This window comes from Alternaria incomplexa (assembly GCF_024043165.1).
Source record: "Alternaria incomplexa strain BMP 0042 chromosome Unknown scaffold_1, whole genome shotgun sequence".
Taxonomy (NCBI): domain Eukaryota; kingdom Fungi; phylum Ascomycota; class Dothideomycetes; order Pleosporales; family Pleosporaceae; genus Alternaria; species Alternaria incomplexa.
Window position 1 is genome coordinate 3,466,935 of NW_026249850.1, and position 25,336 is coordinate 3,492,270.

The window sequence follows — 25,336 nt, forward strand, 5'->3', positions numbered from 1 at the left end:
GGTTGGCAGCCTTCCTTTACTCTGGCTTTACATATCACTACCTGCTAGCGTTCCCTTCGACAGTGCGTCTTTGGCCATGGCATCTCTCGCCGCCGGTCGCTATAAATAAACACTCTTACCTTACTACCGCCTCCACCTGCCTCATATTTGAGATAATCAGACGTCAACAATGCAAGATACGTACCCCACGTGGCGCGGACCAGGCGCGTTGCTGCGGTGGGCTAGCGCGAAACCCTGATCACAACAAACATTGCATAGGCGGGTACGGGTGCATCAACACCAGCCCTACCCCCCTCGGCCTCCCGCCTTGCTGACCCGCGACGTCGCGAACAGACCGACAATCGCTGCATAATTGTCACAACACATACTATGGCCGACCCGGGTATGTTCTCGGTGCGCCGTCAGGTCAGTCTAGTGTGCGACCCCCTCTCGTCGCATCTCCTAACCACGCGCGCAGACTCTAGGACCAGTAAACAACAACTCCTCCGCGATTCCCATGCCCGCTTCCGCCATGAAGCGCTCGAGCTCCATCAACAACATGAACCAGCCCCAATTCCCTCCGAATCATGCCCGGTCGAAGAGTGGGAGTAGAATGTCCCTCGCGCCCGGTCGCCCGAGCCAGCCGCTCTTCCCACGCTCATCCTCCGGAACAGACCTTGCGCAAGGCTTCCAGTCAGTACATCGCAATTCAACTAGCAACTTCGGCGCAAGCAGTGCGCGCAAGAGTTTTGCGCCTGGCGCCTCCATATTCCAAACGCCTGCTCCCCCTTCAGGGCCGAACTTCGAGCAGAGCGCACAACGGCGGAGCAGCGTGTTCAAATCGCGAGCCTCGCATGTAACTGGACAATCTGGTGTAAAACAATCCTTCTTCCAACAGGCGCCCATGCCATCCGTCCCCCCGACGGACCCGCGCCGACTCAAAGATGCGAGCACTCGTCAGCACATGGCTCAGGAGCTGCTCGAATTCCTGACCCAGAACAACTTTGAGATGGAATCAAAACATGTCCTCTCAGCAAAAGCCATGACTTCGCCAACGCAGAAGGACTTCAACTGCATGTTTCAATGGCTCTACAACCGGATTGATCCCAGCTATCGCTTCCAGAAATCAATTGATCAGGAGGTGCCAGTACTGCTGAAGCAGATGCGCTACCCGTTTGAGAAGTCGATCATGAAGTCCCAGATCGCGGCTGTTGGTGGAAACAACTGGTACACATTCTTGGGTCTTTTGCACTGGATGATGCAATTGGCACGCCTGATGCAGGCTTATGAGGCCGGTACATACGACGACGCTTGCTTTGAGGCTGGCTTCGACGTCTCTGGAGATCGCATCATCTTTGACTTCTTGTCAGACGCCTACAGCACTTGGCTTTCCGCAGAAGATGATGATGACGATGAGGAGGCACAGAAGAAGCACATGGAGCCTCACATCCGGACAATGGCTGCCAAGTTCGACGCCGCAAATGCCCAGCATCACGAGCAGGTCGCCCTCCTTGAGGCCGAGCACAAGTACCTGCAAGATCAGATCGAAGAACTAGGAAAGTCCGGCCCCCGGATCCAAAAGCTGGAGGAGCAAATCCGCATCCTCGAAGAAGATCGCGTCAAGTTTGAGAACTACAACAACTCCATGGACTCCAAGGTGAAGAAATACAGCGACCGCTGCTCCTTCTTGGAGAAGTCCATTGAAGAGATTGAGGCAGAACTTGAGGCCTCAGAGAAGGAGCAGCAAGAGCTCCAAGCTATCATTGACGGTCGAGGCATGACCATTGCGGATATTGACCGTATGGCAAATGAAAGGGACCGCCTTGATACTTCTCTCCAGGCAACGACAGTTCGTTTAGAGGAGTCTAAGAAGCGGGTTGCAGAGAAGGAAATCGCTGCATCTCGCAAATTGGATGAACTCGAACAAACGATCGAGCGATACAACAATCTGGGCTACCAGATCGGGGTCATCCCTTCTACGGCTGTCAATGCCAAGGGGCAAGACTACGAACTTGTCCTCACCATCACAGATGGCCCCAACTTCTCAGGGTCACAAATGGGTGGCTCCTCACAGGATGCATCAGACCGTCTTCTTCACGACGCAGGCACTGGATACTCACCAGCACATCTCCTCAACCTGGACCTCCGTGGCACAGTAAAGGCCAACATCATCGCACTCCGCAAGGAGATTGCCGAACGACGCAACCAAGCCCTAGAAGCCGACATGAACAATCACGATCTTCTCGACAAGATCAAAGAAGCCATGGACGACAAGCAAGCCGAAGTCGAAGCTCTCGGCCACCGTGTAGCTCAAGCAGAGGAGGAGCTAGAAAAGCTCCGCGAAATAACAAACACGCAAAAGAGCCAATCTGACGCACAGATTGAACGCATGGAGAAAGAACTGGGCCGCATGCGTAGCGGTCTGGGAGAAAGCGTCCAACTCATGGTACAACGAGAGATGGCCGTCAACATCGAGTAAGTTCTTTACCCCTTCCCCTCGTTCAACTTTCTACGACACAAAGCTAATCATCTACATCAGGTACGAACAACTCCAACTCCGCGCCAACGCCCTCCGCGAAGAACTCCACACAGAAATCGAGCGCATGCTCGACGACATCGTACGCTTCAAACTCCACGTACAGAAGAGTTTGGAGGAGTACGAGCAGTTCATCGCTGATGAAGTGGAGCGTAGCTGCGAAGAGCAGGACATGCTCGCCGAGGGCGAAGATGAGGACATGGTCGAGGAGGCGTAAAGCACGTCATTGACAACGTTGAAACGAGCGACGGGTTAACGAGTTGGCTATGAGCTTATGATGGAGTTTCTGGTGCTGGATACCACGCTGATGTTGACTGGGAGTTTACAGAGTGAACTTTTTGGCAGGGTTGTTTTTACGGATACCTTTCTGAGATACCTCTTGGCTTTTTTGTTTAGCTTATTCGGTTGTTCGTTGTTTACGATTATATATGTAAATCTGATTATCCTTGCATATCTTCATATTCTTCTTCGTACAACAGATGGGCATACAACCCCTTCTCATTACCCTAACACGCATCACTCCACCCCACCAGATTATCTATCCACTACCCCCCAATCAACCCCCTCCCACTCGTCATCATCATATTACTCAACAGCTCAACCTGACTCTTCAGCGCCGCCATCTCAGTCGTCTTATCCTTGATCTCCTTCGCCCTCTCCGCCAACTCCGTAGTCTTCTCTTTGACCTGCTTCGTCCGCTCCGTCAACATGCGTCTTAGCTCTGCATTCTCCCGCCTCAACTGGTCGACTTCTATATCGACGGCCTCAGGAGGATTCGGTGGTGGCGGACCGCGAGTATCGAGCAAAGGATCGATGCGTGAATCTTTTCGGACGAGTGGGAAGGGCGCGGGCGGTTTGAGGGTGTGGGAGGTGGGGTGTTGGTATGTGTTTTGCAGGTGGGGAGCGGGTCGTTGGATCGATTGGTTTGTGCTGGTGTCAGCGTTGAGTTGTACGGTATCGTGGATGTCGACTTCGGCTTCACCCTCAGCCTCGTCGTCTGAGCTGTTGAGGCCGTCGCCGACTTGTTGGCCTGCTGCTTTTCGGGCTCTCTTTATCTGCGCTCGGATATTGTATACGTCGCGCTTGAAGATGTGTATGCCCGGAAGTCTTGCCTGTAGCACTTCGACTGTCCTTCCGACCCCTCGGTCGCGGCCTTGGTTGGGCTCGCCTTTCCGTAGCATCTCTTGTTCGACGATCCTCCACACGAGCCCGCCACGCTCGAGGCTGTGTTGTGGCTTCTTCTGTGCCTGAGTAGATGCGCTGGGTATGTCTTCGTCGCCGTCGGCTTCCGCGTCCACATCTTCGAGGGTTTCCTGATTTTGCGTCAGGCTCGACTTGGCGAGTTCCTCCTTCGCTGTTACGCCTCCGACTCCGATGCGCCCTCCTACTACGCCCCATGTCCTCTTCCGTTGTACAGCCCATCCAGCACTCTCGCGCCCAGGGTGGTTGTGTTGTGGTTCGCCCACGCGCAAGAGCCATGTGCCGTCATCCTGTTTCTTACCCTCGATCCACATCTTGCACCCTGTCTTGTAGCTGACCCTGTTCTTCCTGACCCTCGTCTCGGCCGTAAGTTTGTGGGTGTTCTTCGGCTGACCATAGCAGACGCAGGCGAGTTTGATGCGTGATCGGTTCTTAGCCGTCGTATTGATAGACAGAGCGTATCCATTCTCCGCGGCGTGCGACTGCGCGTAATCGTGGAGGGATTGCCACGAAGGGTGTATCGAGTTGGAAGGCGGGAGCATAGCGAACTGACGGTCGGACGCGTCATTGTCTAGGGGTGCTTGTACCGAATTGTGCTGGATGCCGATGTAGGATGCTTCGGATGTAGGGCTATGGATCCTGTAGTCGTGATGCTGTCCGGCTAAGCCATGCTGGAAGCTTTCGCGCTTTGCAGCAGTGTCGTCTGGCGAGTAGCTGTTATCGTGCTGTTGCCCGTGGTCGTTCATACTGGCAGCATGTTGGGCGTTGGCGGTGGTAGGCTCGCAATAGGCTGCCATGTTGCTGTGGCGGGCTGCGACATGATGATGCGACGCGGCATAGGCATCGTAAGGCGGCTGTTGGTTCGCGATGGCGTTACCGTGATTGTACGTGGGGACTTGGTCGAAGTTGTGATGGCGGGCGAAGGTGGCTGCCATGGTTGGTTTGATATGGAGCGCTCTCGCCATGTTCCGGATTACTTCAGCCACGGCCGTTTGTCGCTGTTGGAGATATCCGTCAAGTCTGCGCACATGGCGATTATCTCCAGAATATGAGCTATGCGACTTTGGTCAATGCTGCCATATTTGGGTGGAGGGTTCCCAGGCTCAGACATATTCGTCGCTGGTACGTCGCTCTCTGCGCTTCAGCCGATTGGCTGCTCGGAACTCGAGCATCAATGTTGCCCTCACAACCAAGCAAAGCAAAACGCGTCAGAACATCATCCCACTATCATTTTGACTACGCCAGACGAGGCGTGCGACGGATGCGCCCATTGCCTATTTAATATACCCCACGGAGACCGCAGTAGCCTTACTCTCTTAAGGTGACATCCACCCACATGTCCTTGATCTCCCATAACCCAAGCGAGTTGAACGTCTTCCATGGTTCCAGCGGGTTGGTCAACGACAGATCAAAGTGCCTCAACAACTCAAAGATGCACTTGTGTATCTCAATCAACGCGATGTTGCGTCCTAGGCAAAGCCATCGACCGTACCCAAATATCATATCGTTGGTTTTCGTCATTCTGGTTAGACGGTCTTTCGCCTCCTCGTCGCTTGTCTCAATCAGCCAGCGTTCAGGACGGAAGGTACCACAGTCTTCGCCGTAGAGAGCGCGGTTGTTGCGGTGCATCGTCCAGGCTGAGTAGCCGACCAAGGTGCCGCCGGGGATGTGATACTCCTTGTTATCGATAGTCACGATATCTCCTTCATTCGGAGTGACTCTTGAGAAGATGTTGGCGACTGGTGGATGTATCTGCAGGGTGTACTGTTAGCGCATACTGGCTCAAAGATCCTTGTTCTTTCCAGAAAGGACGAGACGTACTCGCATTCCTTCACGGACGACAGCGCCTAAATATGGTAGGCGGCGCACCTCTGCATCTGAGATGATGCCAGGAGATGCGGGAGCCGTGCCGCTTCTGATGGCTTCATCTATCTCAGATTGCAGCTTTGCATACACGCGCGGATGGCTCATGACATAAAGCAAAATGGTCCGAATGGCAGCAGCCGTAGTGTCAGATCCAGCGAGAATCTGCTCGAAGACTTCTTGGACTAAGCATGGTAGATCAGTCGACGCCCAGCATCGTGGATTATAACACTCATGTCACTTACAAAGATCGTTTCCAGAGAGACCATGGCGGACGAATGACGCGAACATATCAGACTTGTCTTCAGTTGACTTCAACATCCTGGAGTCGACTATCTTTCGTGCTTGAGCCATCATGTTACCGAACCCACTGGCATCCTTCTCCGATGGACTGATAGCGGGGCCGATGATGGGCGTATCTCTGAGCCAGGCTATACCAATCGCGAAAGCCGTGTTTCCAATCTTGAGACCCTCTTCACTCGATTTCAGGTAGTCTTTGAGGTCTTTGTCGGCATTCAAGTCACCGAATGCTTCTCCCAATCCTACATGACTGATTACGTCCAATGTAAAGAAGGGGATCTTCTGAGCTAGATCCATGGCCTGGGATGGTTTCGTTGACGCTTTTGGGGCCGCATACTTGCGCACCAAATTCACAAGTTCTTTCACATGGATGTCTATTGAAGGCTCTAGTGTTGGATTCTCTTTGCCAGAGTACTGCAATACGTTAGTAAGTGCAGATCGGTCACGCAGCTGCTCAAATTTCCGCTAGAGGTGCGCAACCTCATCATCCAGATTGTGTATCCACGTACCCCGGCTGTCATCTTCTTCCGTCTGGCATCATGGCTATCGTTGTCGCAATCTGTAAAGACATTGTCTTTCCCCGTCTCAAACCGAGCACTATGGTAGTACCATGATGATCGCTTATACGGTGAGCGCACGGCATTGATCCGTGCCCAGTATTCTGGGTCTGATGTTATGAGGTGGTTCGGTGCGATCCTGGCAATCGGCCCTTATGAGGAGTATCAGTATAAGGCCACCAGATCGCGTAGCACTTTTGCCTTCCTGACACGTACCGTACTTCTCGCAAACCTCGCCGTAGTACCTAGGAGATTGGCCACCGATAACAGCTCTGGAATGCCACAGCCAAGAGAATCCCGTCGTCCTGGGTCCGGCGAAATGTCTCAGACGCAAGTACTGTCGTATGCGGCCGATAGCGAAGAACGCCACAGCGACGAATGCGATGGCGTACAGGCGCTGTGAGACGCTGTCAAGCAATGACTCGGGCGGAACAGACTCCATGGCTTGCCTGAAGTGATGTCAGAGCGCAAGGATTTGAAGTTGCAAATGATGAATGGGAGTTCTTCCCATCAGTGGGGCAACCCTTCGTGAAAGCGCGGGCGCCGTTGTGCGCTACAGAAACTAGCGGAGAGCGTTGCTGCAAGCTCCTATTGAACCATTGTTACTGGCCCTGATCGGTCAAGCACCAATTTGGAGGATTGGAGAAGATGCGGAGCTCGCAGCTGCATGGTGACCAAGCCATGAGTTGTCAATGCCTACCTCGGTGTGCCCCACCAACGAGCAACGTTTGACGGAAGTCATGGCGACATCTGGAACCAAGTCCAATCCCTCACAGAGGATAGCGGGAACCGGAGTGGTTTGCAAGCGCCGCGGCACGTCAAGACTGCTTGCGCTAGCGTCGTGTTGTTGATTGTCAAGGTTCCCCAGCTGAGCGATTGAGGCACGCAACAAGCTGATAGGGCAAGTTAGTACAGCAGCAATGCAGCGTCAAGTGACTCAAGTCTCGTCTTACACGAAGCAGTAACCGACTCTTGATGTTTTCGCAATCAAATCTTGTCCGATCGCGAAACTTACTCCAGCGAATCATTCGGTGGAGAACACTCCGGTCGAAAACAGGCTACGATGCGTCGTGTCGAGCCTGCAGGAGACTCCCGCGATCTCGGTCCACAACCACGTTTTTGCCCTTGTATGCACGTTGGCGTGAAGCACTTCGGACCTCAGCGCCAGTTTGTTCTAGCCCTGTGGAGAGGCGCACCTTGATCGTGTTACTGTCTGGGCAGGGTCTTCGTGACGGCACCTGCCGTTATTAACCACTCCTTCTTCTCTTAGTTGTTGTCTTGAACTTTTCCGAACTTTTTCCGCCCGTCTGAAGTCATTCGAGACCCATCAAACGACGTCATAGTGGTTTTTGTATACTCGCTTATCTATTTGCCCCATTTCGTTCCGTGCCGTTGATGTACGATTGAGGCACAGTCGCGGCTATTGTCTCTGGCTTTGATAGCCGCGCTAATAGTCGCTCGAAGAACTTTTGAAACATACAAAACTTGTGCCGACCTATTTGCCATTGGCGGAGTGGTTCAGCTTATCGAGTGAAACACAATCTCTACGATGGCAACTCTTGGAAAAGGGAAAGAGAAGGCAATTGAGATCGAGTCAGCAACAGCATCATCTGACAATACAATCTCTGGAGATGGCTCCACGAACGTTGCGCCACAAACTGCCGGGGCAGCGTCACCACTGAAAGACCTTACTGCATCATCTGACGCACCAGAAGAAGCGACCACCTCGCCAGATCCAGCGGAAGCATCTGATAGTCAAGCAATACCAACGGGGCTTCCCTCAGAAACAATGGAAGGTCCTGCACCAACAGCGGAAGTTGTCAACCCACTTGTATTAGTTGTAAGTATTCCAAACTCCCCTTCACATAGTTTGATCATTCATACATGATGCGCCGCGGAACAAACGTCGCAACCCAGTATTTCTCAAGAAACTTCTAACATCAGCAGGATAGTACAGACGCCGACTCGGCTCTAGGCGACGATGACGCTGCAAGCGACACAACGTCCATTGCGTCAACCATACATAAAGGTCGTTTCGAAAACGGCCGCCGTTACCACAAGTACCGTGAGGGCGAAAATGATTACTGGGGTCCCAACGATGAAATCCAGAACGATCAACTCGACATCGCGCACCACATGTTTCTAATCATGCTGAACCAGAAGCTGCATCTGGCACCTGTCAAAGAGCCAAGGAAGGTGTTGGATCTGGGATGCGGAACAGGGATATGGTGTATGGACATGGCCGACGGTGGGTCTTTTGCTCTTCCTCTCTTCATCTCCAATAACTCCGACAATTTCTCTCTCTAAGATATTATGACTAACCCAATACCCAGAATACCCCGGCGCCGAAATCCTCGGCGTAGACCTCTCCCCCATCCAACCGCAATTCACACCTCCCAACTGCAAATTCGAAATCGACGACGTCACCCTCCCATGGACATACACCCAGCCCTTCGACTTCATCAACATCCGCTCCTTATACGGCTCTATCGGCGACTGGCCAGCACTGTATGCACAAGTCTACAACAACCTCGAGCCGGGCGGCTACCTCCACGAAATGGAAATGAGCATCCAGTTCAAATCCGACGATGGCACGTTGACCAAAGAACACGTCTTGTCTCAGTGGAGCGATCTCTTCCATGAAGCGTCCGAGCGATTCGGGAAATCTTTCTACGAGGTTTGGAATTTGTCAACGTATATTCGTAATGCGGGTTTCAAGGATGTCGAAGAGCGGGTGTACAAGGTTCCGGTCAATGGGTGGCCAGCTGATCCGCATATGAAAGAGTTGGGTAGGTGGAATTTGTTGCACATTACACAAGGAGCGGAGGGCTGGGGACTGTATCTGCTGACGAAAGTCATGGGATGGTCGGTCGAAGAGGCTCAAATATTCTTTGCTAAGTTCAGATCGGGGGTGAAGGAGAGGAAGGTGCATGCGTACTTTGAAGTCGTGGTGATTCATGCGAGAAAACCTTGAGAGGGTGGAGATGACAGCGTCTACATGATTAATGCATTTCTGCGTAGTTAAGACACCGGGATACAGTGCGGAGAGTAGGACCGCAAATTGAAATGATAGCGTCATGATGCGTCGTCGATTAAAGTATTACTTAAAGCCAGGGTATACGCATAGGGAATATCAATCTGAACCAAATACCTCAGCTTCATCTCCGCTCCTTCACGGAGTCTACTTGCGATCAAGAGGTGGAGTGGCTGTGCGGGGTACCTCTCCCGATTTTGGATCGGGAAGATGCGACACACTCGGGAGATCAGCTACCGACGCTGACTGTTCTTCCTCCTTCTCTTTATTGTCTTTGATGATGAGTGGCTCTTGAGGCGGAGAAGCAGGCGTTATCTTCCCGCTGTCCCTTGTCTTCGCCTTTGACTGGTCACCAAAGATGGAGTCGGTTTCCTCGTTGATGGAGGAGGCGCTACTAATACGTCCAGCTTGACCGTCTTCAGCAGCGAGGCGCTCCTTCTCGAGACGGGTCTCGCGACCGCGCTTGTGGCAGTACCAGAATACGAATAGCAGTACTAAATAGAGTCAGCCTGTGGTCCAAACGCGATACGAACATGATACGTACCGAATACTGCCAAACTCATGATGACGTTGGTTCCAGTTGCCAGAGCAGGGAACCTGAACTTCAGGAAGTTCACAATGCTCCTCAGTGCCGTTGCAACAGCACCTTGAGCGGACACCAGCGACTTCAGACTCGGTACTTTTGGCACTTGGGGCAGCATAGACCTCTTGCCCTTGGGCTTGCTGGAAGCCTGTGCATCGAACCCTGGCTTCTCGGACGACGCAGCCATGAGCTCTGGGCCGAGAGTGGCTGTGAGCTTGGCAGGCAAACTCTTGACCAGGTTCTGCAGGAAAGGCGGTAGGTTGCCGTACATCTTCTTGAGTTGGTTGTCGTAATCTGTGAAAAGCTTCTCCAGATCGTTGTAAGCTGTAGGAACCCCGTTTATGAGATCTTTGAGGACCTGCGTGAACTTGTTGAGAAGTTCCTCCGACTCTTTGCTGAAGCTGAAGACGCGGTTGTTGACAGCTGAGAGGTTGAGCTGATCCAGAATATCCGTCAATTCCTTGTCCTCCTTCTGCGCATCGGTGAGCTCGGCAGCCTTGGCGGACTCGGCGGCAGCGAGCAGGTCGTCTGCAAATTGGGTCCTGTCCTTCTCCGTGACCACGATCTTCTTGTCTTTCGAGGCCTTCTCCCCGTCCTTCTTGGCGAACTTGGGCAGCTGGAAGTAGGACATGACACTCTTCTTCCTACCCAGTCCACCCTCAGCGGCCTTCCCTTTGCCCTTGTCGCTAGCGTCAGCAGTGGTCTCGGGTGGACTCATGGGGAGCGGCACTTTGTCTGCATTATCCATGAGGGCTGTTTGCGCATCCCTGCCGACCTTCTTCTCGCCATTATCGTCGACTATTTCGGTACGCTGAGGGAGAGGTGGGGGCGTGCCTTCGGGCTCCGCGGCGATGGCGGCAAGTCGCTCAAGAAATTGCTGGTCTTCGGCGTCAAGAACAGGCTCGCTTCCTACTTCTTCGCTGGCGTTGGTGACAGTTGGTGCCGGTGGAGAGGGTACGGGGCCACTGGGGCCAGCAGCGGGTTCTTCGATCTTTGGGACGGCAGCATCCTCGACTTTCGGTACGGCGGATTCCGAGACTTTGGGGGGTTCTTCGATGGGAGGGGCGCCGGGTTTCTGTTTTGACTGAGGGAACAGCTGCTTTGACTGGCGGCGCACTTTCTCTAGATAGGATGCCATATTGGATGTGCGCGTCTGCCTTGGGTGTTGGTGGCAGGTACGGGTGTGATGAGAAACGCGTTAGGAGATTGGGCGTTTGTAGGATATATGTCGCACTCTAGATTTGACGTGGAATGCTTGGTGGCGATCTTCCAGGCTCGGCGGTGCTCGCTATGTCGTCGTCGTCGGCGCTGTAGAGGCCCTGATTTGATGTCCCGCGTTTACACGTGCTACGTCATCGGCAGGGGTGCCGATCTAGAGCTCGCGCCACGCCACGGGAGGCGACTAGCGCGACTCCTGACTCCTCCACCGCGACCCGTCAAACCTCACCCCGACAGCACGAGATTGGAAAGAGTCTGGAACACGTCAATTCCTGATAGGATCTGGATGCAAACTCTCGGCAACCCTCTTCACAGCTTCGGTCGCTGATATCCCGACATCCTCTGCAAAATTAGCCTTCGACGAATCCGCCACTGCAAACAATCGCCATGCATGCCTAAGCATTGCACTCGGAGAGGTCTACCTCGATTTGGAAGACGTCGTATACTTACAATCGCTAGATTAATATCTCTTGGACCGTTCGGATCATATAATAATAGTCTCGATCGTGCCTCTAAACTCCGTCGGAACTACATACACCTTCTGACTTCCACTACTACGTAGTGGCAGTTCCTCTTAGTCGGGATTTGACGGTCAAAAGCTGTTGCCATCATGTATCGTCCGAATCAATGCAATGGATTACTTGACCTCCAACCTGCTTTCGGTCCACTGGTTAGCGAGAACGGAAGTAGGCGTTTAATAACTATAGTACGATGGATGGCATATCATCCACGCGCCGATCATTCCTGGCTTCGAGGTTCCTTCAGAAGATGCGCTTGTTTCCGATCCATACGTGGATTCGCTTGCTTATGTCAATATCTGAATATCGAGGGACCGGTCACCGCAGCACAGCACAGCTCCCGAATCAAGCGATGACGTTAGTCACGCACCCTCAATGAGCGATATTGCGTAAACCTCAGGGCGGTTGTCGCGATTATTCACATGTTTTGGTTTGCCTCCTGATTACTCTCAAGCTGACCAAATCCGAGCATTCAAGGAGAGCACTTCCATTAGTAACGGGGAACTACACCTCATTCATGTCTTAGATATCAGATATCATATCGCAAAGCTGCATTCTCACCACCGTCCCTCTCTCTTACATATAGGTAGCCTGGAGGACTCGCAATCACGTGCTTTCGTTGACCACGTCTACCGCCCGCACTCCGCCCCACCCCGACTATATAAGCAGTATATCACTTCATTCCTCCATCTTTCCTCCACCATATTGATCGTCCACAATAACTCTGAAGTAAGTCAATACATTTCTTGTCTGCGCGAATTATCTGCTTTGGGCTCACTGAAGCCTCCGGCCACACACCGTGCGCAATCGGACTACCCACCTTTACCTTTGGCGCCTACAGTGGGCTAACGTGTTTGTTCTTTTGCAGCCCCGACAGATTACCCCGCGGTGCTTCAGTACACCGAAACGATAAAGCCCGTCACGCAATCAATCACTGTGTCGCGCTTCACAGTACCGACACTACACATATCACCTCCGTACTCATCACTGTAGTCCGCAACATGGCTAATGACGCCTTCAACTTCTACGGTAAGTACTGTCATGATTCTCCTGTCTGCGCAGTTTCTAACAAGAAACTATAGGCGACGAGTCAGACGACGCGAAGCCCGTTCAGAACGACTTGGACGACTTGAACGACGCAGTCGGCAGTGCTAGTGGTGAGGACGACGACTACATCGAGGACGCTGCTCAAGCAGCTGACGATGTAAGTATACAACTTGCTCATTCTGATATCGCTAACTTGAATAGTCCGATGATGGCGACTTCAAGCTCGATGGCTATGAAGATCTTGGTATCCCAGAAGAAGAGGTCGAGGACGAGGTAGACGACTACGATCCTGAGTACGACGACAACATGACCGGTCAGAAGCGCAAGCGCGTCCGAACCAACAACGCCTCCAAGACCAAGGGTCTTCAGCGGTCCGTCATTGGTGTCCCAACTGGCGACGCTGAAGCTTTCATATTGGATGAAGACAACAGCTTCCTCTACAGCAAGCCTTCGCGCAAGCCCGGTACCTTTGGCCGTCATGATCGTCGCAAAGGCGAGAGTCTTCCAGCTTATCACAAGCGTGTCACTCACGAGCTGGACTCTGACGACGAACTCATGATGACGATGCGTGAGAAGGGCTTCAGTGATCGCCAGATCGCCGACAAGCTTGCCAAGGATGGCCGTGTTCGCTACGACCAGAAGTCCATCTCCACGCGCATCATGCGCATCCGCCTTGCTCAGTGTGAGAACGTCGACTTCCTACTAAAGGAGGGATACAAGGAGTGGGAATACGCTGATGTAAGTGCCTGGTCAAGTGACACCCCCTTTTTGATTTGGCTAATTTGAACTTTTAGGATGAACTTCTGGTTCAGTCTTACGCTCTTGCCGACATCGAGGTCAACTACGAGTTGGAGCGCATTCGCGCCTGGCGCTTCCGCAAAGTCTCCGATTACATGCGTCGCCTGAACAAGAACGCACTCTTCTCTACCAAGGCCTGCCGTAACCGTTACAATGAACTTGTCGAAGGTACAGCCCGCATTCCTACCGATATGGACGACGACCCCGACGCCCGCCGTATGGATATGGAAGAGTACCGCATGATGCGTGAAAAGACCCGTATCAAGGAGCAAGCCGACAAGGACGCCCTGGAAGCTGCGGAGGCTAAGATCAAGAACGACGCCAGGGTACTCAACGCTCAGAAGGCAGAGGAGATCGCAGAGAAGCGCCAAGCCAAAGAGCAAGCAAAGGCTCATCGCGCCATGACCCGTGCAGCCCAAGCCCAGATCCGCCTTGCCCGAGCCAACGCGAATAGGATCTCGAAGACTCAGCGCAACACCCAGATCAAGGGCAAAGCCCAGGAAACAAAGAAGAGCGAGGACGCCTCTCCAGCCCCGACCAAGACCAAGACCAAGAAAGTAGACCCCAACTACACCGATCCGCGTTCTTACCTCTCCTTCCTTGATCTGAAGAAGATTTGTGAGAGTCGTGGTGTTGATCTTCCGCGCAGGGTAGACAAGGACACCCTGCTGCAGGCTATAGTTGATGCTGATGACGAGTACAATCAGAACGAGCTCAAGAAGATGTGTCGCTCCAAGGGCTTGAACGCCAACACCAGTAAGCTGGTGATGAAACAGTCGCTGGCGTTGGCTTCGGCAAAGGCTTGTGACTCGTACGATGCAGGACTCGCCGCTGCCAATGGCACTGCCATTGCTACTGTTGAGGACGACGGTGACGATGAGATGGACATGGAGGAGGAGTAGGTGGGGGCGAGGCGACTTCACGGTATTGAACATGGAGGAATGTGGGACTAAAAGTGGTTTGACTCCCGTCACGGCGGACTATGAATGAAGTGCCTAGGCACAGTGGATGGGATGTATGCCTCAGGGTAGGATGAAAAGTGGGAGTTCACGGTTAGATAAAGATACTTATTCTCCAAACAATGAGATCATCATGGAACGAAGTCTTTCATCAAAATTAGAGTGTGTGAACATCGTGAAACCTCTACCAACACTCCCACTTCTGACCACCCATAGCCACAAGCCGATTGAACAACTCGTCTCTCAATGGAAGCGCCATTATGCGGTATTCGTTGAGCTGCCTGTCAGTAATGATCAATCCATCAGCGACCTCGCGTCCCATAGCCCATCCAACAACCAACTTCGCCTTCCAGCCAAAGCCACCGACCTTCTTCATCTCCATGATTTCTCCAACAGGTAAACTCCAGGACGGATGCAGATCCTCTCTATCTGCGCTACCAATCTTCTCGATAGTCTTGTCTGTGGAAAAGGCGATAGATGGAATCGTGGACTTGGTAGCGATGTACACATGTCCTTTCTTGCCATCATGTCGGGCTTTGAATTCGACCGGACCGGATGTGAGATCAACTCCCCTGCGTGGTACAGCACCCAGCCTGTTCTTGGCATGGGTGGAGCCGGCGGCAGCTTTGACTTTGTCAGCTGTCATGGTGGTCTCGACGCCGCCCTTGACAGTGCCGCGGAAGAAGTTGAGAATCTTAGTTCCCTTCTTGCCATGCTTGCTGTCTTTGGCTTGGTCGATATCTTCGCCGCCGGTTTCGTGCGCAGTAGTAGGGTCGTGGGCCATAGCTTCATCGAGTTCTTCTTGTGTTGCGTTCAGTGGCCAGTCGGCACCTGTGGCGCGCAACTCTTCCTCGTTGATATCGACGGGCTTCTCTTCTGGTGCTTGCGCTACATGAGGCGGCGGTGGCAGTGGCGCTTTATTCGCTTCGCCAATTCTGAGAAGAGTAACGGTGAGTTGGGCGTTGGTAGGTACACCCTTGAGTAGCGTATTACGGAGCTCGAGCAGCTTTTGCCAGTTAGGAAACTTCTTGTCAAGAAGCGCTAGTCCTCGCTGTATGACAGGGTCACCAAAGAAGCCGAAGCCAGCACCAAAAGTGACACCCTTCATGAACATGTACGATGTTACAAATAGTGACACAAGAACGAGCGGTGCCACTACGACTGCGAGTCGAAGATGAGACCTGTTCTTTGGGAATGGGGGAGTTGGTTCAAGCATACTGTGATCATGTCAGTAATTCCAGGTAGACACTGATAGACGGTTGCTTACTTCGCGAACCGCTCCCATGTGTCTGTGACATCTGCGATACCGTGCATAATAGGCCTCATCTTCGTCCACATGGCAGTCTCCATGGGAACTTTAGTCTTGTCGTGGTGCTTGCTGGGCTTGGCGCCAGCAGCCTGATCCCTTGCATCCGCAGCACCGATGGCGAGCCTAGTAGGGTCCGGTACACTACTATCAGGAGAGTCTTCATCTGGAGGCTCTCCCTGTGGGTGCTTGCCAGTCGCGCTCGATAGCGCTATCGACGCAAAGCCGTTGACGAAATTGGAAGCCTCTTGCTCAACAGCCTCACCCTTGTGATTTTCAGGTGCTCCAGTAGCACTGTCTGTACTGCCTAGGGTTCCAGACTTTGGCTTCTGAACACCTCCCGTAGAGCTGACAAGAGCGATAGGTGCTGGTGGGAACATGGCACCGCGAGCCGGGGGGTAGACAATGAGCGTAACCAAAGTCACCGTTATCAAGGGCACGATCATGTCGAAAATCCAGGCGGCAAAGTATGCGGAGCAGAACCATGCAGTGCGACGCGTCTCTCTCCATGAGCGGATGCGAACGATGTGCTTGCCGAATCCGATTAGACCGATGCCCTATGTGCGGTTAAATCGAGCGCGTTCGTTGCTTACTCTCCAAATGCTTACTATAGTCATATACAAGCGTTCGATATTGGCGCGAAGCTTGTCTGGCGAGAACTCTTCCTCATCCGCGATGTTCATGTCCAAGCCCCCAGGAGGCGCTGTTGGAATCTCTTTAACATGGTACATTTGCTACTCACTGTCAGTATCCGATTATAGGGTTGCAATTACACCTTGCTCTCACCTTATTGAAACGTCGGACCAACAGCCACAAGTCCTCGTTACCCAGACCTCCGACGAGCGGCTTCGCGACGAGTTCCTTGGGCTCATTCCATCCAAGGTCCACCACTTCATCTCCGTGAGCTATCTGCGCTGCACCCTTCTCTTCCGGAGGCGCTGACTTAGCAGCCTCTAGAGCTAGCGCATGGCTCTCCGTAGGCGCATTCCGTAGCGTGGTAGACTTCCCCTCATGTTCTGTAGGATCTGTATCCGGGATAGGCAAGAGGTCCTTGTAGACCACACCTCCGGTCGACATGTTGACGTTCAGTATTAGGCGTCAGATGTGCGTAGGTGTGGATGTATCGAGGTCAAAGGTAAAAAGAGGAGGGTAGCCTTGCAATGTATTGGCCTTCATACGGCAAGAAAGACGCGTAGGGCCGCAATTGCCCTCTACGTCATGTACGCACTAACGACGGCAAGCCACTCGCATCAGTGGCGATCAGAAGCCGCGGGACGCTAGTTTGGAGCCTTAACTTCAACACCGTTGAAGCTCGTAACTGTGCGCTAAATGCTAGCACTCAAGTTTTCATCGTGCCTCTGCATACACCTCACCGCGTTGTCTTGATGCTTTCCCAAAGTCTGGGTGAACGTGTGGAGCTGACAGGATCTATGGTTTCGAAGACCGCGGAAAGCGATCATGATCGCCAAACCCCACCACATCTGGCCTCCCGTGTTTTCCCTGCTTCGATCCTTTCCAAATCAGGTGCACCATGCCTCTCTGGGCCCAAGGCATGCCAAAAAGGTGGTGCGCAGTAATTTTGCAATGACTGGAAATGAGTGCTGGTGCCGTGTTGCGCGCCAACATTCATGGGTGGGTCTGGGTGCGTGACGTCATCGATCGCCTGGATGCACGCAGCGGAGCAGTGAGTTGACCTATAGTAGAAAAAGCTTTCAGTGTCTTTACCACAAAATTTGCGTGTAATGGCTGGTGCTTTGAGATGGATTCAGGACTTCCTTGTTCAAAGGCCACAAGAGATCGTCCAACACCACCACGAAAGAGACACTGCACGCGACCCGCAATTGAAGAGTTGTTAAACAAGCAAGGCATTCGACTAACGGCCGCGCTAGATGTCTATATCTACATGACAGCGGACATTAATGTCTGGTGATGGGAAGCGACACTCATGCGCAACATTATCCATCATGATTTCCTGAATTTATCCATCAGGCCTTGCTCGTACGTTACCGTGGTCGAAACCATGATGCCATCATGCTTCGCTCTTAATTCCTCCTGGCTACTATGCGCGCCAGCCCAGTATAACTCCGCCAGTCCCTGCTCAAAGATTGGCTTTGAAGGCCTGTTGTTTCCACTTGGTCTGAGCTCCAATCTACTCCCTTTGCTTCTGTCCGCGAAGCCATCAGTCTGTCTTCGGTAGCCGCGCGAATCGTAAGAGGTATTGAAGCGGAAAGCGTTGATAAGAACGGCGAATGCGGGGCAGCAGCCAATGATGACAGCTGGAACAAGATTAGTGATTGTATGTAATGGTTTTTGTCCCGACATACCAATGGAACACTCCACCATGCCCCAGATAGCGTGCCAAGTGGGATCAAGTGGTTGGCCTGCAGCCTCGGGCTTTGATACGTTGATCGCAACTTGCGTGACTCGGAGACAGGCGAAGAGGATACAAACGACACCCGTTGCGAAGAGACACAAGATTGATATTTTCTTGCTTCGTGGCATCTGGAGATTCCAGGTGAGCCATGTTGGAAGCGCCATAACTATGAAAGCCGACAGTCAGCAGATAGAACAGGCTTGTATAGATGCTATACGACATACTCATCATATTTGTTGAAGTATCTGCGGCAAAGGAGTAGTACAGGCTGATGAGCTGGGTGTGGTGCGGACCTTCGCCAGTCTAGAGCGGGATGTGGTTAGTAGGTAGCCCAGCATGTATCGTGTGCACAACAAGGACTTACACATCCTCCTGTCCAGAAGCCCGGTATGGTACCGCATGACTGAAAGTAGAAAACGTAATTGCCAGCAAAAGTCTGTCTCCAACGTCAGCCGTCGTCCAAGTGAGTGCTACCAAAGTCTGCACAACTGTGATATCTTACCACTAAGCAGATTCCAGCTATGCACCACCACACAAAGGTCCAGCGCGGAGATATGCCATTCAATAATCTCCGATAAAGCAGCAGCAAAGATAGTTTGATCGACCACAGCACTGCCCAAAACATGCAGAAGGCAATGAACACCATTTTCGCCATCATCATGCTATCATGCCGCAAGTCTGGATAAGGCGGAATTTCTCGATTCGAGACGGCATATACTCTCTGCATATAGGGAGACAATGCAATGTAGAGAGCGCACATCGTCACATAAATGGCGAAGGCGACAAATACAAAGTAGTCAGAGGCTGTCAGCCTTCTCGGCCGGATGACGTTGAGACCAATCCTCGCAAGGACAACTGAGCTGGTCAAGCCAAGCATAGAGTATGCGACCTTCAGCACTGTTCCCTGGGCGAAACCGTTCGTTTTTGCGGACATCGTTGCTGATATGGTGTGAACCGGAAGTAAACAAAGATAACAAGGATACAATGGAGAGTATCGGTCATTGATTGTCGGAGCAAGCTCCGAGACGTGATAGTTATTCGATATCATTGTCGTGTCAGTGCATGCGAGCATGCGGCGTAAGACCACCCCCAGGTTTCGTGTCTACCGGCAGAGGGGATCACATTGACCAAAGGGCCATGACCAATTTCCAGCACCGGATCTACAATCGCTGATTGCTTGATGGTAGTCAGGGGTAGGCAGGGCTATCCAAGATCTCGCTGTTGTAAATTTAGTATACCTCCCTCGAACTTGCTCTTGCATGTTGACAGCAGCGTGGACTTGTCCATGACCGAGTTAATAAGGTTGGTCAATTCTGGAAGAACGACGCAGAGTAAGAGCCATGCACCAAAGATACACGTTCCCCTCCTGTACAAGAGTAGGGTAAGATGGATAGCGCACAAGACTCTCAGTGGATGAATAGTGGCACTGGAGATGTCGCTTGCGCCTGCCGAATTCCGTGCCGTCGCTGTTCTACTCGCCTGCCTCCGGAGCATAAAACGCTTCTATGACACTGCGGTTCGTTTCGCTTGCGGCAGATCTAGATGCAGGTGTTATCGGGTAGAGCAATCCCTTTGCCAAGACAATGGATGAGTTGACGCGGAGTGGCGTGCAGGTGCCACCAGGCACAGTGCTGGAGGGCGCGGCGCGATCTAGCGCTTATTCAGCATCCGTGCGGCCCACTCTCCCCGAAACATGGGCGTGACGGGCTGGCAGGAAGGGTTGCCCTTCAACTTTCATCTGGCCTACAATGTGCCCACCTTCTTTCGATAGGCACGCTACCTGTGCGCAACAACCAGAGCGACAGGTCGGATTGAAGCCGGCGATTTGAGCGCCAATTACCTAGGACGCGTAGAGGGTGCTTCATCTACCACATTGCATCTCGCTTCCATTCATGCTTAACTAGGTACAGACAGCAAGCACTCCATCGCGTACGCGAGAATGGACTCGCATCTGCGTGTTCCATCGCACAAGCTCCTGCACATGCGCGTACCTGCACGCGACTCTTCTTGAGCCAAAGCTCCGAGATTGAAGTATGCTCATTCGCCTCAGGCAGCGCCACCTCTTCGATGCAGGTTCCACGGCAGAACCGAATTGCGGCACGGTATGCGGCTAAGCATCGTTTTCATACTGCGGCGCTTCTAGACAACAAATTATGATCCTTCGGATTCCCTTGAAGTCGCAAAGCGCAAGGAGACGTCTGCCCAGGTAAGGTTGCTAAACGACGCGCAAAACCAATGTTTTTTCAGCAATAAATAGCTCTGGAAAGCTCCAGCTTCTTTCCACCGAACCTACAATCCAAGCCCAACATGAAGGCTTCGTTCCTTGCCATACTTGGAGCCCTCGCTGGCAACGCAGTCGCCCAGGACGCCTTCGAGCCTACTGACTTCAACGTCACGGAGGCCCTCTTCGCCAATGGCGTCAATGTCTCTGCTCTTCCCGACTTGGCTGCTTTGGTCGAGAAGCGCTCACTCTCTAGCCCATGTACCGCCGCTGTAAGGAATCTGTAACGTCGCTTGTGTACAGGACTCCAGCTAACATGCTCATCAGTGTAGCTCACTAAAGCTCATCTTCGGAAGCAAGCTACTTTCTAGCGGTTCGGAATCCTACGATACCTTCACGAGCGGATACTGGTCCAATCAGGCAGCCTCTGTCAACCCAGCCTGCGTTCTCCGGCCTTCGAAGGCGATCGACGTATCGACGACGATATTGGTATCCCGCCTCACACAATGTCCCTTTGCAGTCAAGGGTGGAGGACACACCGCGTTCCCAGGCGCGTCTAGCATTGAGGGTGGCATAACCATTACCATGGAGGCGATGAACGAGGTCACACTTTCCCGCAACAAAAAGACTGCATTTATCGGACCCGGAAACCGATGGGGGGCAGTATATACAAAGCTTGGAGAGCACAACCTCGCTGTCATTGGTGGGCGCGCATCAGATGTAGGCCTCGGTCTTGTTCTTGGTGGCGGCATCTCCCACCAGTCCAGTATCTACGGATACGCATGCGATAATGTTGCGTCTTACGAGGTTGTAACTGCATCGGGAATTATCTTGAAGGTCACGCCAACTCTGTTCCCTGATCTGTATTGGGCCCTTCGCGGAGGCGGCAACAACTTCGGTATCGTTACAAGATTTGAGCTGGAGACAATTCCCCAGGGTTTGATGTGGGGCGGCACCCGAGTTCATACGCAGGCCAGCTACCCAGCGCTGATCGACGCTTTTGCATCAATGGCTGAGGGCGCTACCGAAGACCCGAAATCAGCCCAGATCCTGTCATTTGCTGTGACAGCGGGCAACGCGGCAGCCCAAATCCAACTGGAGTATCTCGAGCCCGTTGACGAAACCAACCCACCTGCTATTCTGAAGAAGTACCTTGACATCCCTCCACTCATGGCAAATACTTTGAACAGAACCTTGGCAAACGACACGGTCATGCTCACCAACCAAATGCCCGGAGGCCGCCGCTATGCATTTTGGGCAGCCACATACAAGCTCGACAGGGAGTTCATGGCCTGGCTGCAAGCCCGTCACGAGAAGGACGTAGGCCCGCTAGCGGACCAGGGCGCTCTGGCGTTCCAAGCCTTCACCGTGCCGGCTATGGAGCAGATGAGCAAGAAGGGCGGCAACGCACTTGGTCTCTCCCCCGCCGACGGTCCACTCATGCATACTCTGCTTTACGTGGTCTGGGACGAAGCGTCCAAGGATGAACAGCTAAACAAAGCCGCACTGGACTTGATGAACGCCGCCAAGGCTGAGGCGAAAGACCGGAATTTGTACACCGAGTTCATCTACCTCAACTATGCTGGACCGTACCAGAACGTGGTTCCGAGCTACGGAGACGAGAAGCTGGCTAAGCTCAAGTCGATTGCGAAGAAGTACGATCCCGCTGCTGTCTTTCAAAAGCTGCAGCCTGGTGGGTTCAAGCTTGAGGGTGCGCCCTACGGGGAGACTATCTAGACGCGAAATTATCTAGCATAGAGCTGATCAGTCTACAAAATCTGGAGCGTACGAATAAGTTTTTGGATTGAAGCATGATGCGATGTATTCGATAGGACGTACACTCATGATGTGCGCCCAATATGAACGGCCTTTCGTCCGAGTATTACATTCACGCTCAGCTGCGACCCATCGCTGTGCTAAGCCATCGATTGTGCAGCATGCCACCTCGCTATTATCTGCCAATTTGGGCTATCGTCCAGAGCCAGGCAGCTCTTGAGGTCTAATTGGAACACCAGGCAATTCCACAGGCTTTTGCGGTACCGGAGCCTCGTGCAGGAAAGCATCCTGGGTAGGAGCCTCGTGCCTATACTCTGATGACAATTCTCCTTTGACTGGCTCGTAGTAGGTTGTCATCTCTGCAGTTTCCTTTTTCTTCTTATATGACCGTCTTCCGATAAAAGCACCCAAAGCAAGCAGCGCGATGACACCAAAAGCGGCACCCACACCAATCCCGGCTTTCGCGCCTGTCGATAGGCCACCACTATCGTCATTCGGTGGTGTTGTAGTGGGCGATGGGGTTGAAGTGCTCGAGGGGCTGGACGAGCTCAATGGCATCGAGGTGCTTGTAGACGACGCGATCGAAGACATCGAAGAACTCGAGATTATGCCCAGGAACACACGATCGACCTTTTCCTTCCCAAAACTAGCATCGTCACCACAGCAAGCGGTTGAGTTGCCACAGCACCAGTACTCAGACGAATCGGTACCATCACAGGGAGTGACATTCACGTCTCCACTTCTTTGATTTGGCTGTGTGTAGATGTAAGCTTTCATAAAGCCAAAGTGTAGGGCGCGATCGTACTGTGTTCGTACATAGTTCCTGGCAGCCTCCGGCTTCCCAGTCCGACAATGTACAGGACTCTCTAAAATAGATGAAGTTATTGTCTCCAGTGCTAGCCCTGCATAGGCCGTTCGGAAGACAGCTGTCCCAGCCTCCCTCGCCATTGACTACGTTAATGTTGCAACAGATGTGGCTGAGTGGGTCTGAAGTGTCGTTGGAGCAGGGCTGGTACTGGGGATTTGGTTGCCCGCCGTCGCGCCAGTAACAGCTTTGCGCATAGACTACTGTGATGGAGGAAGAAAAAAGGAGAGCTTTTGAGAACATCCTGTACTAAGGTTGAGATCAGATGGATCTGCAAGGCGGAGGAGCAGGCGCATGGCCATCCTAGTGCGAGGGGGGACCGAGGTTAGTTATAACGGGATTACCGCTGGCAGGTGCTTCTATACTTATCAAGTTAGTTGGTGGAGGATCTTTGGGGCCAGGCGTTTATCTCATCTTAGGCCCTGTCGTGGCTGTGTAACGCGTGCGGTGAGTGGTTGCCAAGCGATAGGGCGAAACCTGGGCAATTTGGGGGCGGAAAACCCGCGTTGGCGGCTCCAAAAAAAAAAAGGTCTTTTTGACAAAAACATACAACAGCGCGTATTCCCCGGTGGTCACCCACCCGAGTACTAATGCGCCGTTATCTTGCTTAAGTATCGCTGAGCGAACGGGAAGCGCTGGTGTCAAGATCCTATGGTCGTATGTGACAGAATTGGCTTTTCTGCGAGATATATTGTCGGTGGCCGTATTAAGTTCGCCAAAACGCCGCAGTACAGCCGCAACATCCATTGTGTAATACAACCGTCCATACATCAACAGAGCATGTACTTGGAAACCACTCTTTTCGGATCCCTCGCTTCCATTTGAGCCAGAGCTTCGCCGTGCATGTACCCGTCGATATAGACGTCACCCACGTACCTATACTCGTTGCGACGGCCCTCCGGGCGGAGCAGGATAGGTGTGGAGCAACCAAACGGAACGACAACAATATCCTTCGCTGTCATGTAGCCCGAACCCATACCAATCAAGCCGCCTGCTGTAATACACAGGCTTCTTCCCATCATACGGTTGCCGAAATGGTCTTGCAGGAAAGTGCGCCGTGCTTTGGGCTCGATGAGCCCGGTCGTACTCACATGGCGCTTGAGATCTTCGTCCATAGGTAAGCGAGGCATTCTTTCGCGTACCAGAGCTGCGAAGACGTGGTAGCAGAGGTTGTGCCACATATTTGACTGACTCCAGTCTGGCGGTACCTGTCCCAGGCACAGGGTCCTGCAAAAAGAGCTGTGCATTGAGTGGGCATCATTGCCTTCTTCTACGCTGAGTTCATGAAGCAGCATTGCGCGCCATTGCAGAAATGATGTCAGATAGTCTTGAGCAGCGCAAAATGTGCCCACGGCGACACCCGTTGCGGTAACTGTATCAATACTGATTGCGGAGATCTCAAGCTTCCGTCGTTCATCGTGGAACCAGTACCGCGCCTTAGTTGGGCCGTCTGCGTTGCTAGAGGCTGCAAAGTTGAGACTGCGCCCCAGGCCAGAGACCTCCGGAATGTGCGACCAATCCGGACACCAGCTGGGCAGGCCTGTAGAATTGACGTGCAGAGGGAAGTGTATCGCTTCGCGAATCACATCGAGCTTTTCAGTAGTCGAGATCAGGTGGTCGACAACGTCTGTGTAGACCGTCTTGACAGATTGGCTATAGTCGACAGGGAAGTCGCGTTGTGTAGCGTCCGAGAGCAGACCCAGAATGCCGAAAACTTTGTCGCGTGGATTCTCGCTTAACTTCTTCCTGCATGCTCTCATTACCTCTAACAGTGACTCGTCTCCAAGTTGCTTCAAAGCGTCGCGGTCTGGGAAGCTTGATGGTCCTTGGCGGATGTGTGGGTCGCTGTCTCTGCCCCAGAAGACTTCCGCTGCTTTTTGATATACTTCCCAAACGAACGCCGAGGAGCCGCAGTGTACCACCTTATTGTCTGCGAGAAGGACCTCTTGAACAACTTCGTTGTGATCAGTGCGAGATGAAAAGAGGGGGCTATCATCACTTACCCCAAAGTCGCTTCCAGTAGTCTCTCTTGAATAAGTTGAGGAGCGCCAATGAGTCTGGGTTGCGGATGGACTTTATGTACTGAGGGTCAATCGAATTCTCGGCCACTCTCTGGAGTAGTTGTAGTGCTAGAGCACTCTCCTCATATTCAGGTCCTATCCAGATGGCCACTGACACTGCGCCGCTGTAGATCTGACCCAT

General features: G+C 52.7%; 10 protein-coding genes across 10 annotated transcripts; 4 read left to right on the forward strand and 6 right to left on the reverse strand.

Annotated features, from left to right (window-relative positions):
- Positions 1-369: 369 nt before the first annotated feature.
- Positions 370-2,732, forward strand: J4E90_001235 (uncharacterized protein; the record flags this gene model as incomplete). Its single annotated transcript, XM_051430824.1, has 3 exons — positions 370-405; positions 458-2,454; positions 2,519-2,732. 3 exons carry the CDS (start codon positions 370-372, stop codon positions 2,730-2,732), a joined length of 2,247 nt encoding a protein of 748 aa, XP_051296311.1.
- A 328-nt stretch (positions 2,733-3,060) lies between these two features.
- On the reverse strand, positions 3,061-4,650 carry J4E90_001236 (uncharacterized protein; the record flags this gene model as incomplete). The annotated part of the gene is made up of 1 exon (XM_051430825.1): positions 3,061-4,650. One exon carries the CDS (start codon positions 4,648-4,650, stop codon positions 3,061-3,063), a length of 1,590 nt encoding a protein of 529 aa, XP_051296312.1.
- A 373-nt stretch (positions 4,651-5,023) lies between these two features.
- On the reverse strand, positions 5,024-6,175 carry J4E90_001237 (uncharacterized protein; the record flags this gene model as incomplete). Its single annotated transcript, XM_051430826.1, has 3 exons — positions 5,024-5,467; positions 5,537-5,763; positions 5,824-6,175. The coding sequence occupies 3 exons, from the start codon at positions 6,173-6,175 to the stop codon at positions 5,024-5,026; spliced, it is 1,023 nt and encodes a 340-aa protein (XP_051296313.1).
- Positions 6,176-8,224: 2,049 nt separating this feature from the next.
- On the forward strand, positions 8,225-9,409 carry J4E90_001238 (uncharacterized protein; the record flags this gene model as incomplete). Its single annotated transcript, XM_051430827.1, has 3 exons — positions 8,225-8,275; positions 8,383-8,683; positions 8,769-9,409. 3 exons carry the CDS (start codon positions 8,225-8,227, stop codon positions 9,407-9,409), a joined length of 993 nt encoding a protein of 330 aa, XP_051296314.1.
- A 207-nt stretch (positions 9,410-9,616) lies between these two features.
- J4E90_001239 (uncharacterized protein) lies at positions 9,617-11,190 on the reverse strand (the record flags this gene model as incomplete). The annotated part of the gene is made up of 2 exons (XM_051430828.1): positions 9,617-9,963; positions 10,014-11,190. The coding sequence occupies 2 exons, from the start codon at positions 11,188-11,190 to the stop codon at positions 9,617-9,619; spliced, it is 1,524 nt and encodes a 507-aa protein (XP_051296315.1).
- A 1,599-nt stretch (positions 11,191-12,789) lies between these two features.
- J4E90_001240 (uncharacterized protein) lies at positions 12,790-14,535 on the forward strand (the record flags this gene model as incomplete). The annotated part of the gene is made up of 4 exons (XM_051430829.1): positions 12,790-12,817; positions 12,871-12,992; positions 13,037-13,573; positions 13,630-14,535. 4 exons carry the CDS (start codon positions 12,790-12,792, stop codon positions 14,533-14,535), a joined length of 1,593 nt encoding a protein of 530 aa, XP_051296316.1.
- Positions 14,536-14,776: 241 nt separating this feature from the next.
- Positions 14,777-16,975, reverse strand: J4E90_001241 (uncharacterized protein; the record flags this gene model as incomplete). The annotated part of the gene is made up of 4 exons (XM_051430830.1): positions 14,777-15,809; positions 15,860-16,455; positions 16,507-16,632; positions 16,685-16,975. The coding sequence occupies 4 exons, from the start codon at positions 16,973-16,975 to the stop codon at positions 14,777-14,779; spliced, it is 2,046 nt and encodes a 681-aa protein (XP_051296317.1).
- Positions 16,976-17,860: 885 nt separating this feature from the next.
- J4E90_001242 (uncharacterized protein) lies at positions 17,861-18,436 on the reverse strand (the record flags this gene model as incomplete). The annotated part of the gene is made up of 2 exons (XM_051430831.1): positions 17,861-18,174; positions 18,223-18,436. 2 exons carry the CDS (start codon positions 18,434-18,436, stop codon positions 17,861-17,863), a joined length of 528 nt encoding a protein of 175 aa, XP_051296318.1.
- A 2,143-nt stretch (positions 18,437-20,579) lies between these two features.
- Positions 20,580-22,230, forward strand: J4E90_001243 (uncharacterized protein; the record flags this gene model as incomplete). Its single annotated transcript, XM_051430832.1, has 2 exons — positions 20,580-20,765; positions 20,821-22,230. 2 exons carry the CDS (start codon positions 20,580-20,582, stop codon positions 22,228-22,230), a joined length of 1,596 nt encoding a protein of 531 aa, XP_051296319.1.
- A 1,674-nt stretch (positions 22,231-23,904) lies between these two features.
- Positions 23,905-25,336, reverse strand: J4E90_001244 (uncharacterized protein; the record flags this gene model as incomplete). The annotated part of the gene is made up of 2 exons (XM_051430833.1): positions 23,905-25,088; positions 25,138-25,336. 2 exons carry the CDS (start codon positions 25,334-25,336, stop codon positions 23,905-23,907), a joined length of 1,383 nt encoding a protein of 460 aa, XP_051296320.1.